The 25,312-nt window shown below is 37.6% G+C and overlaps 1 protein-coding gene across 5 annotated transcripts in view; it reads right to left on the reverse strand.

Annotated features, from left to right (window-relative positions):
* Positions 1-14,036, reverse strand: part of LOC149845609 (putative triglyceride lipase) — a 269,765-nt gene extending 255,729 nt beyond the window's left edge. For 3 of the 5 annotated variants that reach the window (XM_089995863.1, XM_089995861.1, XM_089995860.1), the window contains exons 1-4: positions 13,563-14,036; positions 13,377-13,435; positions 12,936-13,017; positions 10,938-11,005 (exon numbers count right to left, since the gene is read on the reverse strand). In XM_089995863.1, coding sequence (XP_089851989.1) covers positions 10,938-11,005; positions 12,936-13,017; positions 13,377-13,435; positions 13,563-13,874 — 521 coding nt within the window. In that variant the 5' untranslated portion in view covers positions 13,875-14,036. The remainder of the gene's footprint in view (positions 1-10,937; positions 11,006-12,935; positions 13,018-13,376; positions 13,436-13,562) is intronic. The other 2 variants (XM_089995865.1, XM_089995864.1) reach the window with 1 other exon arrangement.
* Positions 14,037-25,312: the final 11,276 nt, after the last annotated feature.

Consider the following 25,312-nt stretch of genomic DNA (forward strand, 5'->3'; position numbering starts at 1 on the left):
CATTGGAAGGAGCAGCCATCGTCAGTCCATTAGCGCGACGGTTGCGGTTCTCTCATTGCATCAAACAACCAACACACTTGTCACAGAAAATGCATTCAACACATGGATGAGGGGCAAAGAAAACACAATTAGTCTTCATACAAATACTAAACAATGACTATGTTGGTTTTATTTCCCGTCTTAAGCAAAATATCAGTCAAAATCAAATTGCAGCCCTTTTAGACGATGAGTGCATTGGACGCATTGTAATAAACGGTACTGCTAACTGTAATGCCCCAAAATTTCAAACTTGCGAACCTTTCAGAAAACAGGCAAGAGACTAGAAAAAATCTCTTTCCTTTGAGAGTTTGTTTTTAAAATCAGCGGAAGACTATTCTTTTGTTGAATTTAGAAAGGCAAACTGACAACTTTGGGCACATTAGCTAAAAGAACCAAAAAGTACCAAATTCGGATATTCAAAGGAAAACCCGTGACAAAACCCAAAACACGTCCAGGACGCGAGCTAAGAGCAGGAAAAAGGAAATCTTTAAGCAATCACGTCATCATCCGTGGTGTATCTAATCATCACATGTACCCATAGAATGGGTTAGTTTCACGAAAAACTAGTAGGTGCACAAGAGAGACTATAGAAAAACTGAATTAAGTATGTTGAAAGACGCACCCAACCCTAGATAGAGAGAGAGATAGAGGGAAAGATAGAAGAGAGAGAGTGAGAGGGAGAGACGGCTGCACAAAGAAAAACTTCTTCCATTATTAGGGCTTCTCTCTATGTTAAATAGAGAGAGGCTAAAAAGAATAATTACATCTTAGCCCATTATGAAAACATAATTTCAAATAGCCTCTAATATAAAAAGACTTAACTTAAAACCACCTATTCTCAACAATATCAAATAAACATAAAACTTAAAACCTCTTAATCTCAACACTCCCCCTCAAGCTGGAGCATAGATATCAATCATGCTCAGCTTGTCACAACATTTTGAGAAATTTGGTCTCGCCAGGGCTTTGGTAAAAACATCTGCTACTTGATCTTCGGAAGATACATGATCGGTGCAGATAAACCCAGCTTGAACCAGGTCACGAACATAGTGACAGTCAACTTCAATATGTTTAGTCCTTTCATAAAACACTGGGTTGTTGGCAATATATGTAGCAGCCCTATTGTCACACATCATCAACATAGGCAGGGATACTTTCTCCTGAAGCTCGGTCAAGACTGATTTTACCCACATAATCTCAGCTGCAGTCTGGGCCATTGCTCGATATTCAGATTCAGCACTCGACCTGGCTACAACGGTTTGTTTCTTACTCCTCCAGGTAACAAGATTTCCTCCCACAAACACACAAAATCCAGATGTTGACTTTCTATCTTCGACAGATCCTGCGTAATCTGCGTCAGTGTAAGCAACCACATCCAAAGATGGATTTCGTTTAAACAACAGACCTTTACCAGGAGATGACTTTAAATACTGAAGAACCATCATAGTTGCATCCCAGTGAACTTTTGTAGGTTTGTCCATGAACTGACTGATTTTACTCACGGCTAATGAAATGTCAGGTCCAGTAACAGTCACATATAGCAACTTACCCACCAAGGATCTAAAGTTGGCACTATCCACATAGTCAGACTTCTCATCGAACATGTGAGTTTTGGGATCCATTGGAATATTAGTTGGCTTAGCTCCTATCATTCCACTCTCTTTTAATAAGTCCAACACATACTTTCTTTGAGACAACACTAAGCCCTCTTTGTTTCTTGCAACCTCGATACCCAGAAAATATCAAAGGTGAGCAAGATCTTTAGTAACAAAGTGCTTCCGAAGATGATCTTTTGTTGTAGAAATATCTTGGGGACTGCTCCCTGTTAATATGATGTCATCGACATATACCACCATAACAACAATTTCAGTACTGGTTTTCTTGATAAACAAGGAATGATCTGAAGCTGACCTGAAAAATCCAAAGCTCGACATTATCTCAAATAATTTATGAAACCATGCCCACGGACTCTGCTTCAGGCCATAAATAGCCTTCTTCAACTTACACACCTTCTGACACTCCCCCTGAACCTCGAAGCCTAGGGGTTGTTGCATGTAGACAGTTTCATGCAAATCCCCATACAAAAAGGCATTCTTGACATCCAACTGAAATAAGGGTCATCCATGGTGCACAGCAACAGAAAGAACGAGACGAATAGTGCCAAGACGAGCAACTGGGGAGAAAGTTTCAAAAAAGTCAACCCCATAAGTCTGAGTGTAGCCTTTTGCAACCAACCGGGCTTTGTACCGTTCAATCGACCCATCTGAGTTATATTTAATGCTATATACCCATTTGCAGCCTACAATATCTGCATCTGCGGGAGGATCAACCAAGTCCCAGGTGCCTCGAGACCATAGGGCATCCATCTCATCACGCATAGCCTGCATCCAGTTGGAGTCGACTAGAGCTTGACTGTGATGAAGCGGAACAGACGAGGCAGACAAAGCAGAAATAAAATTCTTCATAGATGCCCCAAGATTAGCTTCTGATACAAATTGTGTGATGGGGTAAAGAGTGCACTGTCTCTTTCCCTTGCGCAGAGCAATAGGAAGATCAGCATCAGATGTAGGGGCAACAGTTTGCTCAGAAATACTTACTTGAGGAGTAGGAGGTGATGGTGTAACGCCCCAAAATTTTAACCCAGATTTTTTCCAGGATTTTTTTTTTCTTTTTAAACCAACAAATGATTCTAGGGTTAAGCATTTCAGAACGATACAGGAAGGTAAAAGCAAACCACGCCATTTATTTATTTTTTTTCAATAATAATAGAATTCAAATAGAGTTTATCACATCATCAGTCTTAAAACAAAATTTCAATCAAAAAGCAATTAGGACCGCCAGGGAACAAATAAATTCAGTCATGGTCAGCACCTCATCCTGCTTCGCCCCTGGACTACTCTGAGCCTGAAAAATGATAAAAATTATAGGAATTAGACTACCACGTCTAAGTAGGAAAACTGTAATTATTCTTGCAAGTAGATCATGTGTCAGGTGTGATGTGGGTGTTGTGTTGGAATTTCAGTCTAAACATAAACACATAGGGAATTCGCTGCAATAGCAATAATAGACTTATATCTGAATAGAAAGGTAAATTATGTAACAGTTTATACTTAAGCACAAAAAGCATTTTACTCAACTACAACAATTAAACAAGGTATTAAGCAATTAAAGCAGAACTTACACTAACATGAATAACATCTATATAACATCCATAATATGAATTCAATTAACTAATATATGCACAGTTTAGGATGTTGTTTTATCATAAGCACCGAATATAAAGCATGATGAAAAAGTAAACAGTTGTTTATTTAATGACTCCAACACAGTGATACCTAACTGTTCTAGTTAATGTTTATCTTTTCTTATCCCGCGGGTACACACGGGCCAAGGCAACCATCACAGAAGAGAACGTTCGGGGGTATATTATTCAAGGTTGTTTTATTAACCCGAACATTCTAACTGTGACTGAAATCCCAAGGGAGCGGCCAGTGACCGAGAGAAACTCCCAAAGGCCAAAACCAAAACAGGATGCATCCCTAACTTCTGCAGAAGTACATAAAACTACCACCTAGGACCAATTGGTAGTCTGAGTCCCCCAACTCCGAGGACTGGGGACCAACGAGGCACTTTAGCTCGAACAGATAAACACGTCCCCGGAGTTTTGTACCACCTACCATCTCCAAGGTAAGCCCGAAACTGAGTGGGTTAATCTTTTCATTTAGTTTATTTCCCGAAGTACAGGGCATTTCCCCAACTTCCTTCTACTATCCTAACAGTAGAATTCCCAACCTTAGTCATTTTACCAAGGTGTATAGAACAGTTCTCATCCTTTGTCGTATTGATTGCATAACCCACTCAAAGCGCTCTGGTGCCTTTAAACCAATCAAGCAACAATATTTTACTTTCATTTTCATGTGGATTCACATCATAACTTCGACGGCCTATTCAAGACCCTCAATACCCTAGCTGGACCTCCATATGTCCACAACAACCCGACCCATATGTTCGGTTATCAAAACCTCATTTATCATTCTTATTATCATTTATTTATTCCTTAATAGCAAATTGCTACAACTCCTCCATGTATTATGAAGGGTGGCATGTAATAAAAGCTCTGACAACAAGCAAAAACACAGTTGGTGTACTTTATTGAACGTGCAGTATAGTCCTAAAGATTTGGTAATATATGTATTTCTCCCAACATCCTCTCATTCGAACATTCCACAAGATATACAACTTATTTGGCATTTGATACTTTCAGCAATTATGTAGTGTTAGGCAATAGTACTTCAGCAAATATACAATTTAACAAGCCTATGAACATTGGAAAATAAACATCTTAATGGCCATTTGAATCTTCTAGATGATGTACACGTAATGAATCATTGGAACCCTTTGAAGGAATATGTAGTTGACCCACATAAATTAGGCAGTTTAATATGCAGCTAAACATCAATTTAAATTGCTAGTTACTATGGAGTGAACACCAAATTTACATGCAGCCTAATATACAACTAATCATCTATTTAAATTTACAAGTTACTATGCAGTTTAATATGCAACTAACTAAGCATTTAAACATAAAGTGAATACGAAATTAAATACTAGATTGAATCTCAACCTAATATGCAACTAAATCGACATGGAGCAACAGTTTAATATGTTGTTTCATATGAACCGAATATGATCATATCATGCAGCTAACTAGGCATCTAGCAGTTGATTAATCATGCAGCTTCATATAACATGGGAGACCATTATAACAGACATTTGATTAGTCTTTGCACCCTCTGGAATACATACAACCAACTTTGATTAATTAGGTAACAATCGTTATCACTAGACAGATACAATACTCAAATATTGGCAGCACCTTGGTTTATCATAAGTAATTCAACTAAAAACATAGGAGTTAAACATGCATTCACATTGATTAATCATATGCAAAACAAAAGTCCAGACCTTTACAACCCTCAAGCATGGTCATATGTGCACAGACTCTGTGTCAGTCTACTATAATGCCTCAATTCTGTTACAGCAAATTTTCCAAAACATAAAGCACCACAGCGCAGGAGCTTAATATGCGACTAACCACCACTTCAATACACAAGGTACACAATCTACCGTTTTAGTTCTTTAGTGGGCACCCAGTCCCTACAACCCAAAACCGCAGGTAAATCATAGATCATCCTCTCACGAGTTAGATCAGCCTCTCACGAGTTGGGTAAAGACAATTTCATAATCAGTCCAAAAGATTTGCACAAAATAAATACTAAATTCAAGAGAATATAGTCCCAGCCAAGTCCTGCAGTCCCAAAGATTATATACGATGCTAAATCATAACATTTACATGAATGTATATATATTTACAGATATATATATACATAAATAAGAAATTTCAGATGAACGTGTATACAACTCAATCACAAATTTCATTAGATCAAATTAAATCATGAAATCCCAAAGAGACATACATAGGTATAACCCATAAATGACAAACCCGACAGGAATTAGATCATGATTCAAAAAAAGAAAAGAAGCATCCGAAACCCCAAATCGTTGATTTGGAGTTTTCGGTTTGGGATTGACAGACAACCCCCAACAGGAGATTTTTCCCCATTTGCAACTCGACAGTCTGGGTTTCGAACAACCCACATCCCACCCGATCTATGCTCGACCTGAACAAAAATTTTACAGGAACCCTACCATTTTCCGGTGAAGTTGTTGCGGCAGCTACGAGAGGGGTCGGTTGGCCTGGACAGCACCGCCACCGGAGAGGTCGGTTGCGTCTCCTGACACGGCTTCAAACAGTAGGCCCGAGCTCGGGGGAGGGGAATCCAAGGGTTAGAGAGAGAAGAGAGAGAAGAGAGAGAAAGGGGATGGCGAGAGAGAGAGGAAAGAGGGTTCGGGGTCCCTCCTTTGTAGGTGGGTGGCCTCCCGAAAAGGAAGGAGCTCCTCCTCCTCCCGGCGGCTGCGGTGTGCTCCCCCACCTCCCATCTCCTTATGTGTTAGGGAATCACGCCTGCTGCCAAAAAAAATTAACATGCTGCTTTCACAGCACACACGTTCCAAAGATATTTCTGTAATAAATTAACATGTTGCTTTCACAACACACACTTTCCAGCCAAACAGATCACGACACAGCAGGGAATCACGACTGCTAATATTCATCTTCTAAACTCGAACAACAAAATAGAATCTGAGACGAACTCAACACTCAGATTCACAACCAACTATAGTATGAGCACGCAGAAACATAGAACTTCAAAGCGCTCGGCAACAATACAGTGCAGGAACCACGATACTCCCAGCCATATAATCACATAAACCACGACAATAAAGAACTCGGCAACAATACAGTGCAGGAAATCACGGCATCACGGCAGAGATAAACTCAACAAGAATCACAGCAGGGTTTACGTGGCGTTGATCAGATTTGATTTAAGAAAAGGGTTGTAACACGCAGCTTGAAACCCACAACCGTAACAGGAAGTTTATAACCACCCAAAAACTGAACACAGACTTACCAAATCGACTCCAAGCAGCGACTGCAATCTTGGTTTACATACCCGATGATACCAAGTCACAACTTCAGATCACTGGTTCACGAGCAGCAGCCTCAGCACAACATAGTCACGGTCACAAACAGATCACGATCCACAGGTTGCAGGCTGATCACGATCCAGCGCCACCACTCCTGCTTCACACTTCACTACCAACATCATCCTTGAGCAACCTGAGCAACAGCGTCATCCCAGAAGGGAGACCCGCTCTGATACCATGTTGAAAGACGCACCCAACCCTAGGTAGAGAGAGAGAGAGTGTGTGAGAGGGAGAGACGGTTGCATAGAGAAAAACTTCTTTCATTATTAGGGCTTCTCTCTATGTTAAATAGAGAGAGGCTAAAAAGAATAATTACATCTTAGCCCATTATGAAAACATAATTTCAAATAGCCTCTAATATAAAAAGACTTAACTTAAAACCACCTATTCTCAACAATATCAAATAAACATAAAACTTAAAACCTCTTAATCTCAACAAAGTACATTTAATTCAGTATGCTAAGCAGTTTAAAGCAGATATGCAGTTAAACAGGTAAGTCGTGCAAAACAGGTAGGCAGTTCAAAGCAAGTAAGCAGTGCAACTGTCAAATGTAGCATGACGATTTATTTGATCGTAAGCTATGAACTCCCATACAACAAGCAGGTCTCATGACTCATCAACAAACCAGTGTGAGCAGACTTTATGTTTCGATATTACTGGCCTGCGGGTACGCGCAAGCAAAACGTAGAAACAACCGAGACTAGTTCGGGCATCTGTTATTTTATGTATTTTCAATAACCCGAATAGCTAGTTGAGTACGCTCCTAAGGGGACAACTTTAGCCGAGAGAGGATTCCCCAAAAGCAGGTACTTGGCAACGGATGCATCCAACTTCTGCAGAAGTCTGTGGGATCTACCACCTAGGATAATGTCTGATAGTCCCTTCCCCTAACTGCAATGACAGGGGAGGCCGGATCTTTGCCCGTGGAGTGGTTGTTAACAACCTCTCCATTGGAGTTTTGTACCGCTCTATCCTCTCCCTTGAGAGACAACAAGAAGCGAATGGGTGTGTTAGGTGTTGCTTAATTAACGACTCATTCTATGTTGTGGTCGTTCAACCACTCAAGCATCTAGCCTGTGAAGGCGATCAGTCATCATTTTATGTGATTACAGCATTGTGCATTTAGCACTATTCAAAGTCGCACGACCGTCTCATCCGATCATCGCAGTACTAGCGTGTAGTGCACGACTACAAGTACTCTAAGATGAAAGGGGTATAGCTTCCCAATAAAAGCCTCAACAGAAGTGTTTCACAAAGATGTAATGTTTCTCAAACTTTACTTTTTACATTATTTATCTTTTGAAACAACCAACAGCTTGTGCCACATTTGGCATGCGATTTTTTAGAATCTCATCCGCTATCGTAGTATCTACATGCCTCGCATGACTCTATACCAGCCTCGATAGACAGGATACAGGTTTCTTAACAGAACCCCCGCTAAGAAGTTCGCTCAAGTCAACTTTGCAGGACTGCTCGCTTGAAAAGCCAGGATCCCTGCTAGGGATCCCTCTCCTTAGACGAGAATATATCGCTAAGCTCCCGACTCAACTCTTGTCGCAAGAGGGAGAGCGGTAAATGCCCCTTGCATCCTCCACGAGGATGCCTTTATGGCACATGCAATGAGCGAAAACCTGAGCGTCGTCTGCAATGGCAAGGCAGTAACAAAACATTTGCAAAAGCAAGAGCCTGGGCGCAAAGCGCGACGGCAAAGTAAAGACATGTAAGCAAGAGTGCAAACGCAAAGCCTGGGCGCAAAGCGCGATGACAAAATAAAGACCGAAAGCAGGAATGCGTGAGCGAAGCATAGGCGCAAAGCGCGGCGGCAAAAGAAAGACATGACAAAAAGTAAAGGACAAGGATCGTGAAACCGCGTCCTTGAGTTAAATGCATACTCGTATAAATAAATAAATAAATATATATATGTGCATATATATTTATTTAATTATCTTTTTTAGTTAATTGAACTTAATTCAATTGTCCAAGTCCTTCGTGCAATCTTCCCCTACCTTGGGGAGTTGCAAGCTTGCTGGCGCCTACAGGCGTAAATGATTGACGGCTCGGGTCATCGAGCGCGAGCAGGATCCGTCGTACGAGCTGCAATGCTTAGAACGTTAGTAATATGCCATAATACAAACGAAAAGAGAGTCTGGTAAGACCTGCAGTGGTACCGGATCCCAAATACGAGGGTAGACAGGGGGCTCAGCTCCCTGCAGAAGAGGGACAGAGGCAGCAAGGCAGTTGGAACAGTAAAGGGCCCCTGTCAGGGTCTGCTGGATGCGGGCGACAAACGGTGGCAGAGGCAGGGAGGCCTGCTCCCAGACATCATAGATGCAGAGGCATTGCACCCTGCCTGCAAGGGTGCAGGAGGCAGGGACCTCACTCTTGCCGACAAAAAGCCACAGAGGCAGGGAGCTCATGCTCCCTACCTGCCAGGGCAGAAAAGGCAGGGGAGGGAGTCCCTTTGCAGACAAGAGACGACAACAGGGGGCTTTTCCCCCCTTGTCGACCGAACAATGCGAAGAAGAAGGAAGAGAGAGGTTACCTGAGGAGGAGGAGGTCGATGGTAGCGGAGACGAAGGAGAAGGTGGTGCTCGGAGGGATGGACGGCGGCTTCGGTCGCCGACTGGCGGCGACTGCTCGAAGAACAGGAGCAACGGGAGACGGTGAGGAAGGAGCAAGAGAGGCGAGATCGGAGACTCCAGCATCGAGAGTGCAAGGAAGTCGCTGAAACTCGAAGGCCGCTGGCGGCTTTGGTCGTCGGCATCCTGCCGCACACGGGACAGAGACGGGAGAGAGAGCGTCGGGTGAGAGTGAGAACGAGAGAGCAGAGGAGAAGGGGGTTTCGAGAAACTTCTCCCCTTTGCCGCTGCGTGCTTTTATAAGCACGCAGCCGACTTATCACCCGGGTCGTATCCGGGTCCGGATCCAAACAAATTTTTTTTTACCAGGTTTTACAACTAGCATTTCCCATAATCTTCCTTCCTTTGAAAACTAAGAATTGCCCATCACTTTTAACCCATAACAATCATTAACAGCAACGACATGATATTCTTCTACTCCAACTTGTCCTTGTATCGGGCTAGAAAATATCTTATCAATACATACCTAGCGTTAAAAACAACTACATAATATTCTTCTACTCCAAGTTGTCCTTATATCGGGCTAGAAAATATCTGATCTACACAAATCCCTGCATCTGATAAACAAAAACTTCCTACATCATGCATAGGATTTACTAGATTTGGCATTAGGGTACTGTGCAGATAGTCAAGGGCAACTAAAGACGACCTGGTGTTATGTAAGTGTTGCTCTGTGCATAAGATCAACTTGCATTATATGTGAAATTTGATACTTTGGCAACAATCAATCCTTGATAAAATGCACAGCACGTGAATCAGAAAAAAGCACCTTTTTTTTAACAAAGAAGTAAACTTAACTGTCATGTTTACACATTCATACAACTTCAGTTTCTTGGAAATGCCCAAGCACGTGTATTCTCATAACAGGCAGAAAAAGATTCTCAACACATAATGACTGGCATCTCAGATATAATCAACCAACTCAACAACCACTAACCATGCAACCAAAATTCCAACATATAACCTGGTATAGAGCAGGTCAAGCACAGAGCCAATTCAGACTGATCAAGGCTTAAAGCTACATACTCCTGTATGTAAAGCTACCAGGCAAAAGGTACTTTGCTTTGTTTTCTCAATCAGGCTTGCCAAATGGACATGCACCAGACACTATTATAACAGATAATACCATGAGAATGGTAAAGACCAACACGATTTATTTGTGATGTTGAGTGCAAAGCACAAGTGTACCCCTTTTTTAATGAAAACCATGCCCCTTTTTTTTCTTTTAGTGGCCAAGCTGGACCCTTCAGCTGATAGCAGTTTTACTGACCATGATATCACATTCAACACAATAAATAGCATTCTTAGTATAGATAAATAGAATATTTGATAAAGGCATTCATAATAGTGTAATAAAATGAATTTAGTCAATGATGCCCCAAACCCTAGGTAAAGAATTTGATCTCCAATGACCAAAATTTTCATAAAAAAACTGAAGCTTTTATGTTTAAGAAAATCAAGCTTAAGATTACAAGGCAAGGGTAAACTATAAGCAACCTAATAAATCATGTTAGACATAGATAGAATAAAATGTTTCCAGTAGCATGCACGTGAAAAAGAAGAACCCAGAAAATTCTGATTAAAAAAGGAAACTAATTTTGAGTTTCACTAACATATTAACTAGTGCTGAGAAGGAATAGTTTTGAACTTACGCCCATTTTGTCATGCTTTTCACAACCTGATTGTCATATTGTATGACTGCATAAGGATCGCTTGTTCCCTGGAAATTTTGTATCAGTAAGTGGCATTATTTTCAAAATGGAACATTACTGAAACTACCAATGAGTAAGAAATGCATTTGTTAGAAACTATGTCACAGGGATTCGGCGAACCGGGTGCCGCACCCGCGTCGACACGACGCGACGCGGGTGAGCGTGCGGGTGCAGTCAACCGGACCCTGAGTGCGGTCAATGCACCCAGAGTCATTTGTGTCCAATTTTTGGACAAAAAAAAAGGCTGATTGATGGAGTATTTGTTTGCTTCTTGTAACCTGTGTTTGGTTGGTAAATACTGCCGATACATGTTCCTACTTCCTAGGCATCATGGAAAAAATAATGACGTTACCACTAATGGTTACTTAAAGGGGTTTCATGGAAAAAGAAGAATTAATTCTACATGATTTTTAGTTACTTTTGTCTTGGGAAAGAACTTCTTAGAGGCTACACTAATTGAATGTACTAACTGTATGCATTAAATTCACCCAACAATGTGCTGCATACAGTTAAGAGTCCCGGTGTCTACATCCATTAGGTGCATCTAGTGAAGCCAAAATTAACACAAAATTTCAAAAATGGATGACACTGAATGCCTTCGTAGCTTCTAGCTCTAGAGAGATGGTGGTGGTTGCTTCTGCCACTGAATGCCATAGCTTCTAGCTCTAGCCAAAATGGAAGAAAAAGGAGCAAAGACGTAACAGTCGAGCGATTTAATGCATACAGTTAGTACATTCTACATGAACATTCATTAGTGTTAATGTTGTTAACTGTTAAAACTTAAAAATTATATATATAATATTTATTTATTTTTTTTGCCGCACCCCTGCACCCAAGTTTTTTGAAAGTGCCGCACCCCCGTACCCAAGTTTTTTGAAAGTGCTGCACCCCCGCACCCGCACCCATGTGACATAGGTTAGAAACTATTTTCACATAATAGCATTTCCTTGAGAAAAACATTATATAGCCCAAAGCCACCTAGAACTTCCACATAAATTGGTCAAAAAGACTGACCAAAAAAACTCATCCAAACAGTGTTAGTGTTTTATTTTTCTCTAATGATCAAGAGATGAACCAGAATTTAGAAACCCATATTTCAATCTCAGATGGCTAAAATGCCTGAGGTTAGCTACACCACACCGGTCCTAAGAACAAGGATCCAGACAAAAATACAAAAAAGATAATAAAGATAATGACACATACATACATACATACATACATATATAAATAAACTCCAACTGACAAAGTAAATAGATTGTACCCATATATGATTTACACATTTTCATTACTCAGGACAAATGAAATATATAGAATACGGCAATTGAAGTTTGAATGTTAAGTTGAAGCCCACAATCTACATGTTACTTGTAAAAAACAATATTTTGATAGGATCAAAGGAGTGACCTGGCATGGTATGATGCAGTAGACGAATAGTTTGCCATGCAACTATGGTATAGGTGAATATATTGTCCACATGAGGCCATGATAAAAAGAAACCAGCATCTTCATGACCATGCAAAGGTGTCTCAGTGCCTTATTGAAGTTACCCTAGATGGTAAAGATTCCTTTTCATCTTCTATCACTCCATCCAAAGTGCTTTTCTATGTCCAAAGATCGAGTAGGTGTTAATGTGCATTGTGGTAGATAATTCTATTTGTTTAGGATATCAAAATGCAGATGTTGACTCTGGTTAATTAGCAGGGCTCATTGTCTAGTTTGTCAGGATCATCAGGTTTAGAAACAGTTTTAGCACTTCTCATCCAATATTCACTCGGATTACTAACTCAATCATATTGGTCAACTCAAAATCAGCTTTAACATAAAAGAAAGATGGAAAACGTTTTAGACCAGTCTACATTCTCCAAATCAATTAGACAGCAAACTCCGATTCAACAAATGAATCAATAAGGATAAGGATAAAGGAGAAAAGGAACCAACCCAGGGATCCATGGCAGGCAAATCCACACCATTCTTCAAATTGATAAATAGCTGCCCATCATAAACCTCACGAAGGAACTGCCTGGTCAGATAAATATTTTTGAAGTATTAGAATCGACAAACGAGAAAGTATCCAAGACTCTCTTAACAACTAAATCAATTCACAAAAGTGTGTCAACCTTCACAGACAACACAAATACATCACTTAACCCAGAACTTCTTTGAAGAGAACATGCAAAATCTAAAACACAAAGAACCCTACAATTCACCAATCGAAAGAACCTCGGTTGAGTACAAATCATTCCAAAGGAAGATCGACACAATAGATCATGAATTTCCTACACGAATTTGATTAGAATCAAGAAAACCCGTAGGCGGTGAGTATGCTAAAAACAAATGGATTGGGAAAAAGGAAAATAGTAAACGATCAAACTGTCTTACTCCGAGAGATACACCGTCTGGCACTCCGCAGCATCAATCTCACGCTTCCCCGCGTTCTCCTGCCTCAACGATCAAGAAACCACGCTGAGATCAAAACAATCGCACACTAGACCCACAAAAACCAGAAACGGAGAAAGAAAAAATGAAAATCGAAAGGAAAAGGCTGGAAAACGGCGCGAAACTCACAGGCGGGCTCGTGTACGCTTCGAAGGCGAACCCAGCGAGAACGACGGCGAGGTTGAGATCAAACGCGACGCGATCGTCCTCCCTCTCCGCACATTCCCGGGAATCCTCCATCCGATCGGGTTCCTTCCGGAAGAAGAAACATGCGACGCCGCTCCGCAGCCTAGAACTCGCGTACAGAGAAGGAGATCTCGAGACGAATCGCCTCGAGTCGACGATCATCGCGGAGCTCCGAGCGTACAGAGGCGGAGCGGAACGGAAGCAGAAGCCTCGAGGGAACGGCGACGAGAGTCGGCAGACGACGACGGACGCCATGGACGATGATATTAGGGTTTCGAATGGCCCGGGAATCGCAGATTGTCTCTGGTTCTCGAGGGGAAAGGGGGAAGACGACGATGCGCTCCGCGAGAGCTTCCACAGACTGAAAGGAAGCAGATAACGATTTTAAAATCTGGCTTACTTTCCCCGCTAATAAGCGTGTGGATGGCCGTTGGCACTTGGCGGGGCCTTTGGAGTACTTGCTTAATATGGCCTTCAATTAGCCAGAATTTATTTGCCATTATGTGGGTGGGTAGTTGCGTATCAAATACGCTTTAGGTGTAAACTCTGGTGCGGGTTCGGATCGAATGAAATCGGAATTAAATTCGGTTGAAGAAAACGGATCCAGTGGATTTGGTACTTGTCACCTGCTTCTTTGGGAGCACCATCAAAATTTGGGCAAAAACTTTCAAATTCATTATTGAAGTTGTTTGCGTGGGTGCGGATTTCATAGTTACAGATTCCAAACAGACATGCAAACGTGGTATTTGAGGTGATCTACAGCTCTATTTTGGAGGTGCATGAACTAGGTTCACGCTTTGACTCCACGGTATTAGGGTGAGCAGGTACCAATAAACTTGAGCTAGTGTCTGATACTACAATCTTCACAAAACAGAAATACAAACAAGCTCTGAATTTCTTTTATATGCAAATGCTTAAATCAACCAATACAATTAGTAAGATTATTAAATCCAAACCCAAAATGTTTGAAAAAAGAAAGCCTAAAATAAGCAAAATAGCTAGTCCTAAAAAGGTCGTCAGAAATAAAAAAATTTGTGCAGCCATTACACTCAGTTATACTTGCTTAAAGGCTGCAAAAATTTAAAGGTCGTCTGAAAAATATAAAAACTGTAACTGACAGACTAAAATAGAAATTTTGGTGGGCATCCGAAAATTAGTGTACAATAAGCATTTTAGGGTATCTCTCATAAAATTATTGTGCTGGCCCCAAAACCCCATGTTGAAGACCGTCCATCTAGAAGATGGAAGGTGCCATGGTGGCTCATGCATGGCCCTACTTCAAGCCACCAACGTATACCAATTGGCAGCAAAGAATGCATATATTGGCGGTGGAAGCGGTGGGAAAAAATCGCAACTTTCTTATTCCAAAGGACTCTTCCAACACATATGTTCCATACAACCCTATGAGCATGACGGCGTGAGGAATCACAACCCTTCTCTTCATCAAAAGTTGCTTCACCACCACCTTTAACAGTGGAGCGTAAGAGAAGGGCAACCACACCAATTCGGCGAACGAATCCACGAGCAATTCGACAGTCTCCTCCATCTCCTCCACGGCCATAAGCCTTATCTGTAGATGCCCATGACCCAATTCCCTAACATACAAGAAGTTCTCTAGAATCCTCAGTTTTTGCAAATTCTCTTCACCTAAGAACCCATTCACCCTCTTGAGTTAGAGAACATTGAAAGTTGAGGCCTTGGTCTTATTCTCCCGAGTCCCTGGATCAGGGGACTCTGAATCAGACGCTGACGAGGCAAGGGGAGGGAAAGAGTAGAGATGGGGAGGGGTTTTTATAGGGTTTAGAGAGAAGATGGTGGATTCTTGTGGAAATAGGGAAGGAAGCAGGGAGTTATTGTGGGAGATGGGGATGACATCGGAAGAAGAGGAAAGCATTATAAGCGTGGGCGTCGACGTGGGTGTTGTAACCACCACCTATCCATGGTGGTAGTCAAATCGTGAAACCGGCTTTGGTTTTTCCGGGCTCCTTTCTCTTTGTCCTAAACGGAGGGTTTCGTTGTGGATGCCCTCCGGTCAGGAGATCCCAAACGGTGCCTTGCCTTAATCACTGCTGATATTGTCAATTGCCATTGGACAACTATAATGAAACTTTGTACCTTTAGAACAACAACAGTAAAACATCAAACTGACAGAGTTCATTGGTGTAGGACTTTCATCCCAGTACACTATCTTCAGTCTCATGGGAAAGGCTGAACACTCATGTAAGACCTGCAAAATTTTTAGAAAATTTTATGTAAATAAATGGGTGTTTTTAAAAAAATAAATTTTGAAAAGTTAAAATAAACTAAGTTTTTAAGGAATGTAAATCAAAAAATTTAATTTCGCCAATTAAAATCTAATGGGATTCGGATCTTGATTCAATATCGAAAATATCTGAAATGCACTATTTATGGAAAATGGATCCTGGATCGAGTTCATAAACAAATCCAAGATTTCAATAAAGGATATATAAAAAAATATTAGATATATATGGGTCAAATTTTTGTAATTGAATCCGGATCTCGAAAAGATTCAAATTAGATTTGGATTCTAAGATTCAAAATCCAAAAGGATTTTCGGTATGAGTATGGATCAATGTACATGAGACTGAATCAGAATTTAATGATATAAAATAATATGAAAGTAGTATTAGATATAAGATTTAATATATGAGATGGATTAAATGCAATAATTACATAGTATATACTTAGGAATATATATATATATATATATATTGACTAATAAAGTGAGTGAAAGAGTAAGACGTTAAAAAGGGGGCGTTCTCTTTAGTGAACCTCACTTGAACCAAAGAAAAGGGAAAAAAATAAACATTAAATAAAATAAAGCAAACAGAAACACATTTTTTTCTTAATGAGTTACAAAGTAACTAGATAAAATAAAAGGGATTTTGAGTTCTTTAACCCCCACCCACTTCTCTCTCTCATTAACCCTTCCATACGTGAACACCATTTGAGCTTAACTCCCTCCCCACTACATTAGATAGATGACTCTTGGAAGATGAAACCCCAAATCTTTCACTTAATCCTATGTGAGCTCTCATTTCCCATACTCTTTTATATACCTCTCTCTCTGTTTTGCTACAGCTAGGTAGTAGAATTTGTGATTATAGTTAGCTTAATTCATGGTCGACCACTAGAGTCCAACTGGCACTACATCAATTCGAGGTTTTTTTCATTTGAGGTAGGTACTCTGACTTAGTGTGTGTGTATGGATTTAGGCACTGAATGTCGCTTTTCTTCTCGTATTGCAAGTTCTTGAAATCTGTATTTTAATCAGCCATGTTAATGCCTGTCGTTTTGCCATATAGTAAATTTTTGAAACTTTCATTTCGATCGGCCATATTATTGTTTGACATAAAAAAAAATTAATTTGTGTTTGTCGATTTTTCCCCTATTGTGAATTTCTGAAATTTTTATTTTGAACAACCATGTTATTATTTGACATAAAACAATTAATTGCTATTTGCTGATTTTTCCATGTATGTTGTTGAGATTTTCATTTTTGAACAACACGTGATATTTGTAATATTATGTATTTTCATACTTAGTTAAATTCATAGACTGTTTAAAAAAAAGATAGAAAAAAATTATAACATTTTTGTTTGTGATGCTGGACTGTTGTCGACCCAACCGAACCAGTTTCAGTTGGGCAGTTGCATGACCTATTAGGCCCAGTTGAACCAAGTTCGGCTGGGCAGGTGAAGGGCATGCCAGGCCCAGTGTTTAAAAAAAAAGATAGAAAAAAAAACGTATAACATTTTTGTTTGTGATGTTGGATTGTTGTCAACCCAGCCGAACCAGGTTCAGCTGGGCGGTAGCATGACCTATTAGGCCCAGTCGAACCAGGTTTGGCTAGGCAGGTGAAGGGCTTGCCAAACCCAACCGACTGGTTCGGTTGGTCAAAATTTATATATAAAAAAATTAATACATGTTATTTTTATATGTTAAAATGTCCATGATGTGCCTTATGTTAATCATGCATCAGATTCCATTATATGTCCAATTTTTTGCATAGATGATTTCAAATTTATACATGACAAATTTTCAGTTCATGTATACCAATTAGGCTTATTTAAGCTCGAATAAAATTTTAGTATAGTGTACTAAATTTTCAGATTTGCCTATAATGAAAGATTGGGCGATATGCATGATAAAAATTGGGTTTCGCATGCTTGTGATGAATTAACTATGCAGATCATGTTTCTAATGTAATGTTACTTACAAATGCATGTGCAAACTTGAAAATTAAATTATTTTGGCATGTACATATTTGCATGAGTGTTCACATGTTTAGTTTGAGATGATTCATGAATGGAAGCATGTATGTTGCATGATCATGTAAGCACATGCATCTGAGGGTTTTTATTCATGCACATCCTTGTTTAGCATGTGTGAATGTGCATCTAAAAGCATCTGAAATGAATGCATAAGTGTCTATCGACCCTGAGAGTGGTCAATTATATTGATGCATGTATGACAATAGTTTTCATTGATATGACACCCATTGAGTAACTGTTCTCAAAAGATTCTCTGTGAGGGTGTGTATGACCAGATCAAGTAATCTGGCTAGAGCGGTAAGTCCTTGTGAGGAAGTGCATTGTCTAAGAGCGGGTAGCTCGCGAAGACGGTATATTCCTGTGAGAAAGTGCATTGTTCAAGATCACACAAGCCATCAGTCTAGGGCGGTAACTCCTTGTGAGGTCGTACATTTCCTAAACCAAGTGATCCAGCGTGAATCTTGTAAATCTTTATTATGAATAAATGAAATGTTGTGATAAATGGTAATGATCTTCTAAGCTGAATGAGATAGCTGTTAAACGTCAGTGCATGCATTTTTCGTTGTGTTTACTCACTTAATAATAGCATAAGGATTTTTTTATTTGGATGCTTTAACTTCGAACATTGTTCTACGGAGCTACTAAACGTCGGTGCATGCATTTTTCGTTGTGTTTACTCAAATAATAATAACATAAGGATTTTTTTATTTGGATGCTTTAACTTCGAGCATTGTTCTACGGGGCTACTAAACGTCGGTGCATGCGTAGGCTGACTCCCTAGAGCTTGATTTGATTAAGGCGAGTCCATTGATGAAAAACTTGGTTTAATGATTTCTTTTATATAACGGTTCAATCAGAATCGTTAATGGATGGTTTCGTATTGGATCTGGTACTAGGAGGCTAAGACACGCTCGTGCTTGCGCTCAGGTGAGTCGTATAGCACTTGGTACGATTGGAACATGTTCATTGATGAGACTATTGCATTATTACATTTTAGAAAGAAAAAATAAAGGAAAGAAAAGAATAGATTCAACCTTATAAAAAAATTTATGGTATTTTTTGTTGAAAATCGTTCAGGACATTACAATTAGTATCAGAGCTTGGGATAAAACATCAGCAGTTCACAGCTACCTAGCAATTCGGCATATCGCTGTAAGTATTTTTCATTTAAATTATTTGCTTTTGATGGTTGTATTAAAAAAAACAATAATTGAATTATATTATAAAAATTAAGAACCTATAAATAAAGAGCTAGGTACATCACACAACAGTCTTGACTATAGGGCTTGGGAACTCATGAATTTTATTTTTAAAGTTAAATTATTTAATCAACATGCGCAATGGAAGCGTGATAAACTATATTTGTATAGTTCTTTTGTTTTATGCTTATATCGAATTTTGGGAATGAAATTCTTTTTAAGAGGGGTAGGATGTAAAACCCAAGATTTTTTCTTCATAATTAAAATGAATAAATGATGAGTTTTTGGTGCATTCATTATTATAATCGTGAATTCTTGATTTTGATTCATTATGAACCTTTGTCTCAAGTTATGAAGATTACTTCAATAATAACTCAAAAAGCTAAAATATGTGGACTAAACAAGAAAGTAAATAATTTGTATATTTTTAGATTATGATTTTTTGACTTGGTTCTAATCTTATTGGATTGGACCCCATGGCGTTGGACGCACCAAACAATATCATTATTGTTTCAATAAAATTTTTGGCCGATCAGTGGCTCATCTATTAAATTGGAGTTGACCTTAACGTTCTTCATTTTGAGGGCATCAAAATCAACTATCTACGTGCCCAAATTGGTATTGATTTGAACATTTTATCATTGACCAAAGTTCATGCCTAATTATAGGTCAAAAATTAACGTTTTTCGAAATCAACTAAATTTTCTTGTCATTTTGTGTGCGTACGATTAAATCTAAGACCACCACGATGATCCAAGTTTTGAGAGCTATCAAATCAACTATTTAAACATCCAATTCTGATGAGTCTTTAGGTCTGTAGGCCTCCCTGAAAGTTACCATGTCACTAGAGCCCAAGACAGGGTAAGAAGTTTTCACTTTTTATCTCTAGCTTAATTAATTTTAAAATTTAATAAATTAGGACCCATAATTTATTTTTTAATTTTAATAATAAAAGAGATTAACCAATATTAACTTCTTATATTAGAGATATGACTCTTGTCTCACCCCATCTATAAATAGAGGCCCTTATGAGGAGGATTAATAAGATTAGTTCTCTCTCTCTTTCTTTCTCTCTTATTTTTCTCCTTTTGTTTTTTGTTTCTTCTCTCCTCCAAAACGTCTAGTAGGTATGAAGAACTCTTGTGCAACCATTAGACCTGCATTTATTCGAATGATCGCGGTGGAATAGGAGTTGGATCAATCATTTATTTCATTCTAACCGTAAAAATTGATCGTAGACAAGTAAGATTTACGTAGCCAATGTTTTGTATACACTTGGAGCAAGTATGATTCGATTATTTTGACTTTCAGCAACTTTGAATATATTCTTGATCTGATCTTTACGTTTTCATGGTTGAAGAAGCCATTTCTTGGATCGAAAAACTCAAATAAAGAGTTTTTCTAAAAACGATTTTGAGAAACATGGGAAATTAAGGCTTTGTTATTATTTTGTATTACATCTAATCATAAAATGATTCTTTATGGTGTTATTCATGTATTAACCAATATTAAGTCAGATTAAACAAAAATAAATCAAATTCTAAAGGTTTTATAATATTAAAAAGGTTTTTTAGAAAATCATTTTATGAGAAACCCAAAGCTGTGATGTCTGATAAAATTTTTCTGACCAGTTTCAGACAAAAAATGATAACTCTATGAATACCAGTCTAAAAAATTATAATAAAATCATCACAATCATCTACAGATCTTGATCTTGAATTTAGAATCTTGTTTCATCTGCTATGATCTATATTATTGAAGTTATACTTGTTTTAACAGAGCCCTAAATTCTGGCTCTGTTTACAGAATGATTTCAACCCATCTTTGATAAAAGTTGTAAACTTCTTTGAAAAACGACTCCAAATATTTTATAAAAACTTTGGATAAATGTATTGAAGTTTACATATTCTAGATTGAAACTCCGTCAGAATAGGGTTCGGTAATTTTTTTTTAATTATTTATGTACATATTATTTTTGAGATCTTTTTATTGGGTTGTGTTCTTAAGAGGTACAGGAAACCACGGTAAAAATACCATGAATTTATATGAGCTTGGTTATTCTTGACAAAATTTATAAAAATGGGTCAACAAAGATCCAAATTTTTCTTGAAAACCTATGCTTATAACATGTTAGGAATTTAGAGGTTTAATATGTTTTTGACTTGTATTGCATATTGTCATTGTTTATTAATCATATTGCATCAAAAATAATGTATTTGATATGTGATAAGATCTAAATAAAGGTTTATATAATATATATGCATAAGATATGACTCGATTCGCATTGTCTTGCAAATAAATTATCTTAATTGATTATAAAGGCATACTTAAATGATATATAAATTGTTTGGACTCATATGTCCTATTTGCTTGAGAAACATGTACGTATAATGTACATTGAGATGGTAAATAAGATTTTGACGTACTTTTTTTATACAATTATATCTAAGGTGATATATTGATTTATTTAGTGAAATAATGTATATATGACTTTCATTTTGTGTACATAACTTAGACTATGTAGGAGTTACGTATGTTGAGGTGTAGTTGCTTCGTATTATGAAATATGCATGTTCACATATGCATGCATAGAACTCGTATTTGTTTACGCATGCGTCGAGGTTCAATTTATGAAAATACAATATTCTTTATGGCGATGATTGATGCATAGGATAATATTCTTTTGTACGATATGATTTAAATGTCACGTGATGTGAAATTATGAATGCGTATGATAAATGTTTAAGTTCAATAGTAAACTATGGTTTATGGAACCTTATTTGGTTAAATAGGTGATTTTATGATTTTAATACCATATGAAGTGATTTATGATGTAATGCTTATTGATTGTATACATGCTTGTGCTCGTGTTGGTGGCTATAGGATCTGAGAGTAGTCAATTGTATTGATACATGTATGACAATAGTTTTCACTGAATATGGTGCCTGTTAAGAAACTCTTACTAAAGGATTCACTGTGAGGGTGTGTATGACAAGATCAGGTAATCCGGCTAGAGCGGTAAGTCCTTATAAGGAAGTGCATTGTCCAAGAGCTGATAGCTCGTGAAGATGGTACATTTATGTGAGGAAGTGCATTGTCTAATATTAGACAGGCCATCCGTCTAGGGCGATAACACCTTATGAGGTCATACATTTCCTAAACTAGGTGATCCAATAAAGATCTTGTAAATCTTTATTATGAATAAATGAAATATTGTGATAAATAGTGATGATCTTCTTAGCTAATTGAGATAGCTAGTTATGAATCTATAGATTTGATTTTTCTAGTTGCAGCATGATTATATGTTAAACTCAGATGTGATAATCAGATCCTTATTGATTTTAGATCTTGATATGAGGTTATAATTGTGACACTTATGTTAGTGTATAGGTGAATGACACATCATGCCTACAAATGACTAGGTTGACTTATTAGGTGAATGGCACATCACATCTATATAATTTTGTTGCAAATGATTACATTATGATTGTCTGATTCAAATATATCACACCTATGTATCATGATTAATGTGTATCATAAATATCTAACCTATTTACTTAGAAAGTATATGCATATGTTTGATGCTTGAATGACCAAATATGATTTGACCTATTATTTATAAGATTTATGAATGCATATAAAAATGAACAATGATTTGAATATATGAGAGCAAAAGTGAGTGATCATGATCATCGTTATAATGCAGGTGTCACGCCCCTGAGTAGAGTTCTCTTAGAGCGACAATTTTCTCTCACGATTTTGAGCTCCATCCTTGGGAGATACGATTTAAGGGGCTAATCGGAAAGTTTAAATACATAACATAATAAACACCCAAGCTAGTCAGGCTGTTTTGGGTTGGTCTACGTCATACCTAGGTAGACCGAGAAATCAAGATGAAACATAAATTACTTGCTCACATTACTTTACTGCATTTTGCTTTTATTTACCTTATATTACTGCAAACTATTCTTGGTCCTGAAAGTTGGTAAATTTATCCTCATTGATATATGTTTTATTCTCATATGTAGTTGATGCTAGCATGCTTAAACTTATTATTCCATACTTGCTTATGAATTTTGAATTCATGAATAGCTTGTAAAAATTTTGTATCTGCCTTGTTAATAGTTGATGCAAATTCTGAGATATTTATATCATACAAGCTTTACATGTTGTATTTTACATTAGCTGTATAAATTTTACTGGAACTTTTCAAAGTCTCATTATTTCAAAATAAAATATTTTTTCTAGAGATATGTGATGGCCAGAAAGAGTGTAGAATGCTAGAGGGGGTTGTGCACACTAATGTTTTTGATAATCCCAAGGGCTTCTTTTATTTAAGTTTGAATCATTTCTTAATTTCTAAAGAACTATTTAATCAAACATTTGATTATGAGTTAAATTATGAATTCCAATTACTTTATGCATGGTCAACTTTTATTCCTAGATGTGATGATAGTAGTTCTCTTAATGTAATGTGTCTGGAGATTTAACCAAGAAACCAATTTATAAAATTGATTCCAAAAATCAATATTTTTCTGCTGTGTTTACTCACCTAATAATAACATAAGGATTTTATCCATTGGATGCTTTAACTTCGAACCTTGTTCTATGAAGCTATTAAACGTCGGTGCATGCGCAGGTTGACTTTCTAAAGCTTGATTTGATTAAGGCGATGACATTGATGAAAAACTTAGTTTAATGATTTCTTTTATTTAATGGTTCAATCAGATTCATTAATGGATGGTTTCATACTGGATCTGGTACTAGAAGGCTAAGCCACACTCGCGCTTACGCTCAGGCGGGCCATCTAACACTTGGTACAGTTGGAACGAGTCTGTTGATGAGACCATTGCATTATTATATTTTAGAAAGAAAATAAATAAAGAAAAGAAGAGAATAGATTCAACCTTATAAAATTTTTTTTGGTATTTTTGGTTGGAAATTGTTCAGGCCATTATAATATTATTGAGAATAGAATGTTTAGTTGGTAGAAATATTTAAGATGACATGCGATATCGTTAATTGGTGGAGTATGCACGTAATTAAATTCATTTTATGAGTGTAAGCATATGCTATCTGATTAAAGAGACTTTTTTTTTCTATGTTTCCCGAGTGTCTATGTGAATGCGAAAGAAAGAAAAGAAAACAGGATTGTTCTTAATTCATTTTTTTATTGAGAGTTTAAGATGATTTTTTTTTAAATAAGATTTGTGATATATATAAGCTGCATTTTCTTGAAACAGTCCAACCCGTGTTGGTTTGGTCATAAAAAAAATGTGGTTATTTTCAACATAATGATTTTTGTTAAATCGGGCTTATAAAATAAAGAATGAGTCACATATGATGCAACTCGTGACCGGTGGTTCAAATCTGAGTTCTAGTAAACTCATATTTGGTCTCAAATGTTCATTTTCAATCGGTGATGTAATTCAATATATATATATATATATTACGATATAGGCATTTTATGAACTTCGTAGTGACCTGCGATTAAAATTGGGTTTTTCATGAAAAATGACCCTCGTGAATGATGTCAAGCTTTAAAATCTACAATTTTAAAGTACGTGTTTATAAAAAATGATATGATAAAATTGAGAATTTAAACTCTATATGATATGTTAATCGAGAAGGTTAATTTGGCTCAGAAACTAATCACGATTTAATTTGGATTTTGTATATGCTATAAGTTTTAATGAATTTGGGTAACATTTGTCTTGCATGTCTGTTTTAAGACTGCACATTTTCATCAAGTGAAGATTAATAATTATGTTGTTGTATATGATAGGTATTTTTTACCATAACTTGTATGAATTGTCAAGACATATCATAAATATTATTTGACAAATATGGCACGGATACTAAGCCTTATGGAATGGTGCAGTTGTTTGAATAAGAAAAGTTAACTTGTAATGCATATTGTGTGATTGACAAATGTGTGATCAATGCATGATAGATGTGAATTGTTCATAATGTTAAATGCATCATGATAAGAATGTGAGATACATGCATGTTAATTGATAAATGCAAAGAAAGTATGTGTTGATGCATTATTCTAAGACATTTTGGGCATGACATTGAAATTGACTCACATGGTCGTGAAAAATGTCATATGTGCTCATAACATATGAAATTTAATTTTATTGTTTGTGCCCCAAAGTGGTGGCCAACTACTTTATGATGAGTCAAATGAAAATCATAT

This window comes from Nuphar pumila, chromosome 2 (genome assembly GCF_984573655.1).
Source record: "Nuphar pumila chromosome 2, dmNupPumi1.hap1.1, whole genome shotgun sequence".
NCBI lineage: Eukaryota > Viridiplantae > Streptophyta > Magnoliopsida > Nymphaeales > Nymphaeaceae > Nuphar > Nuphar pumila.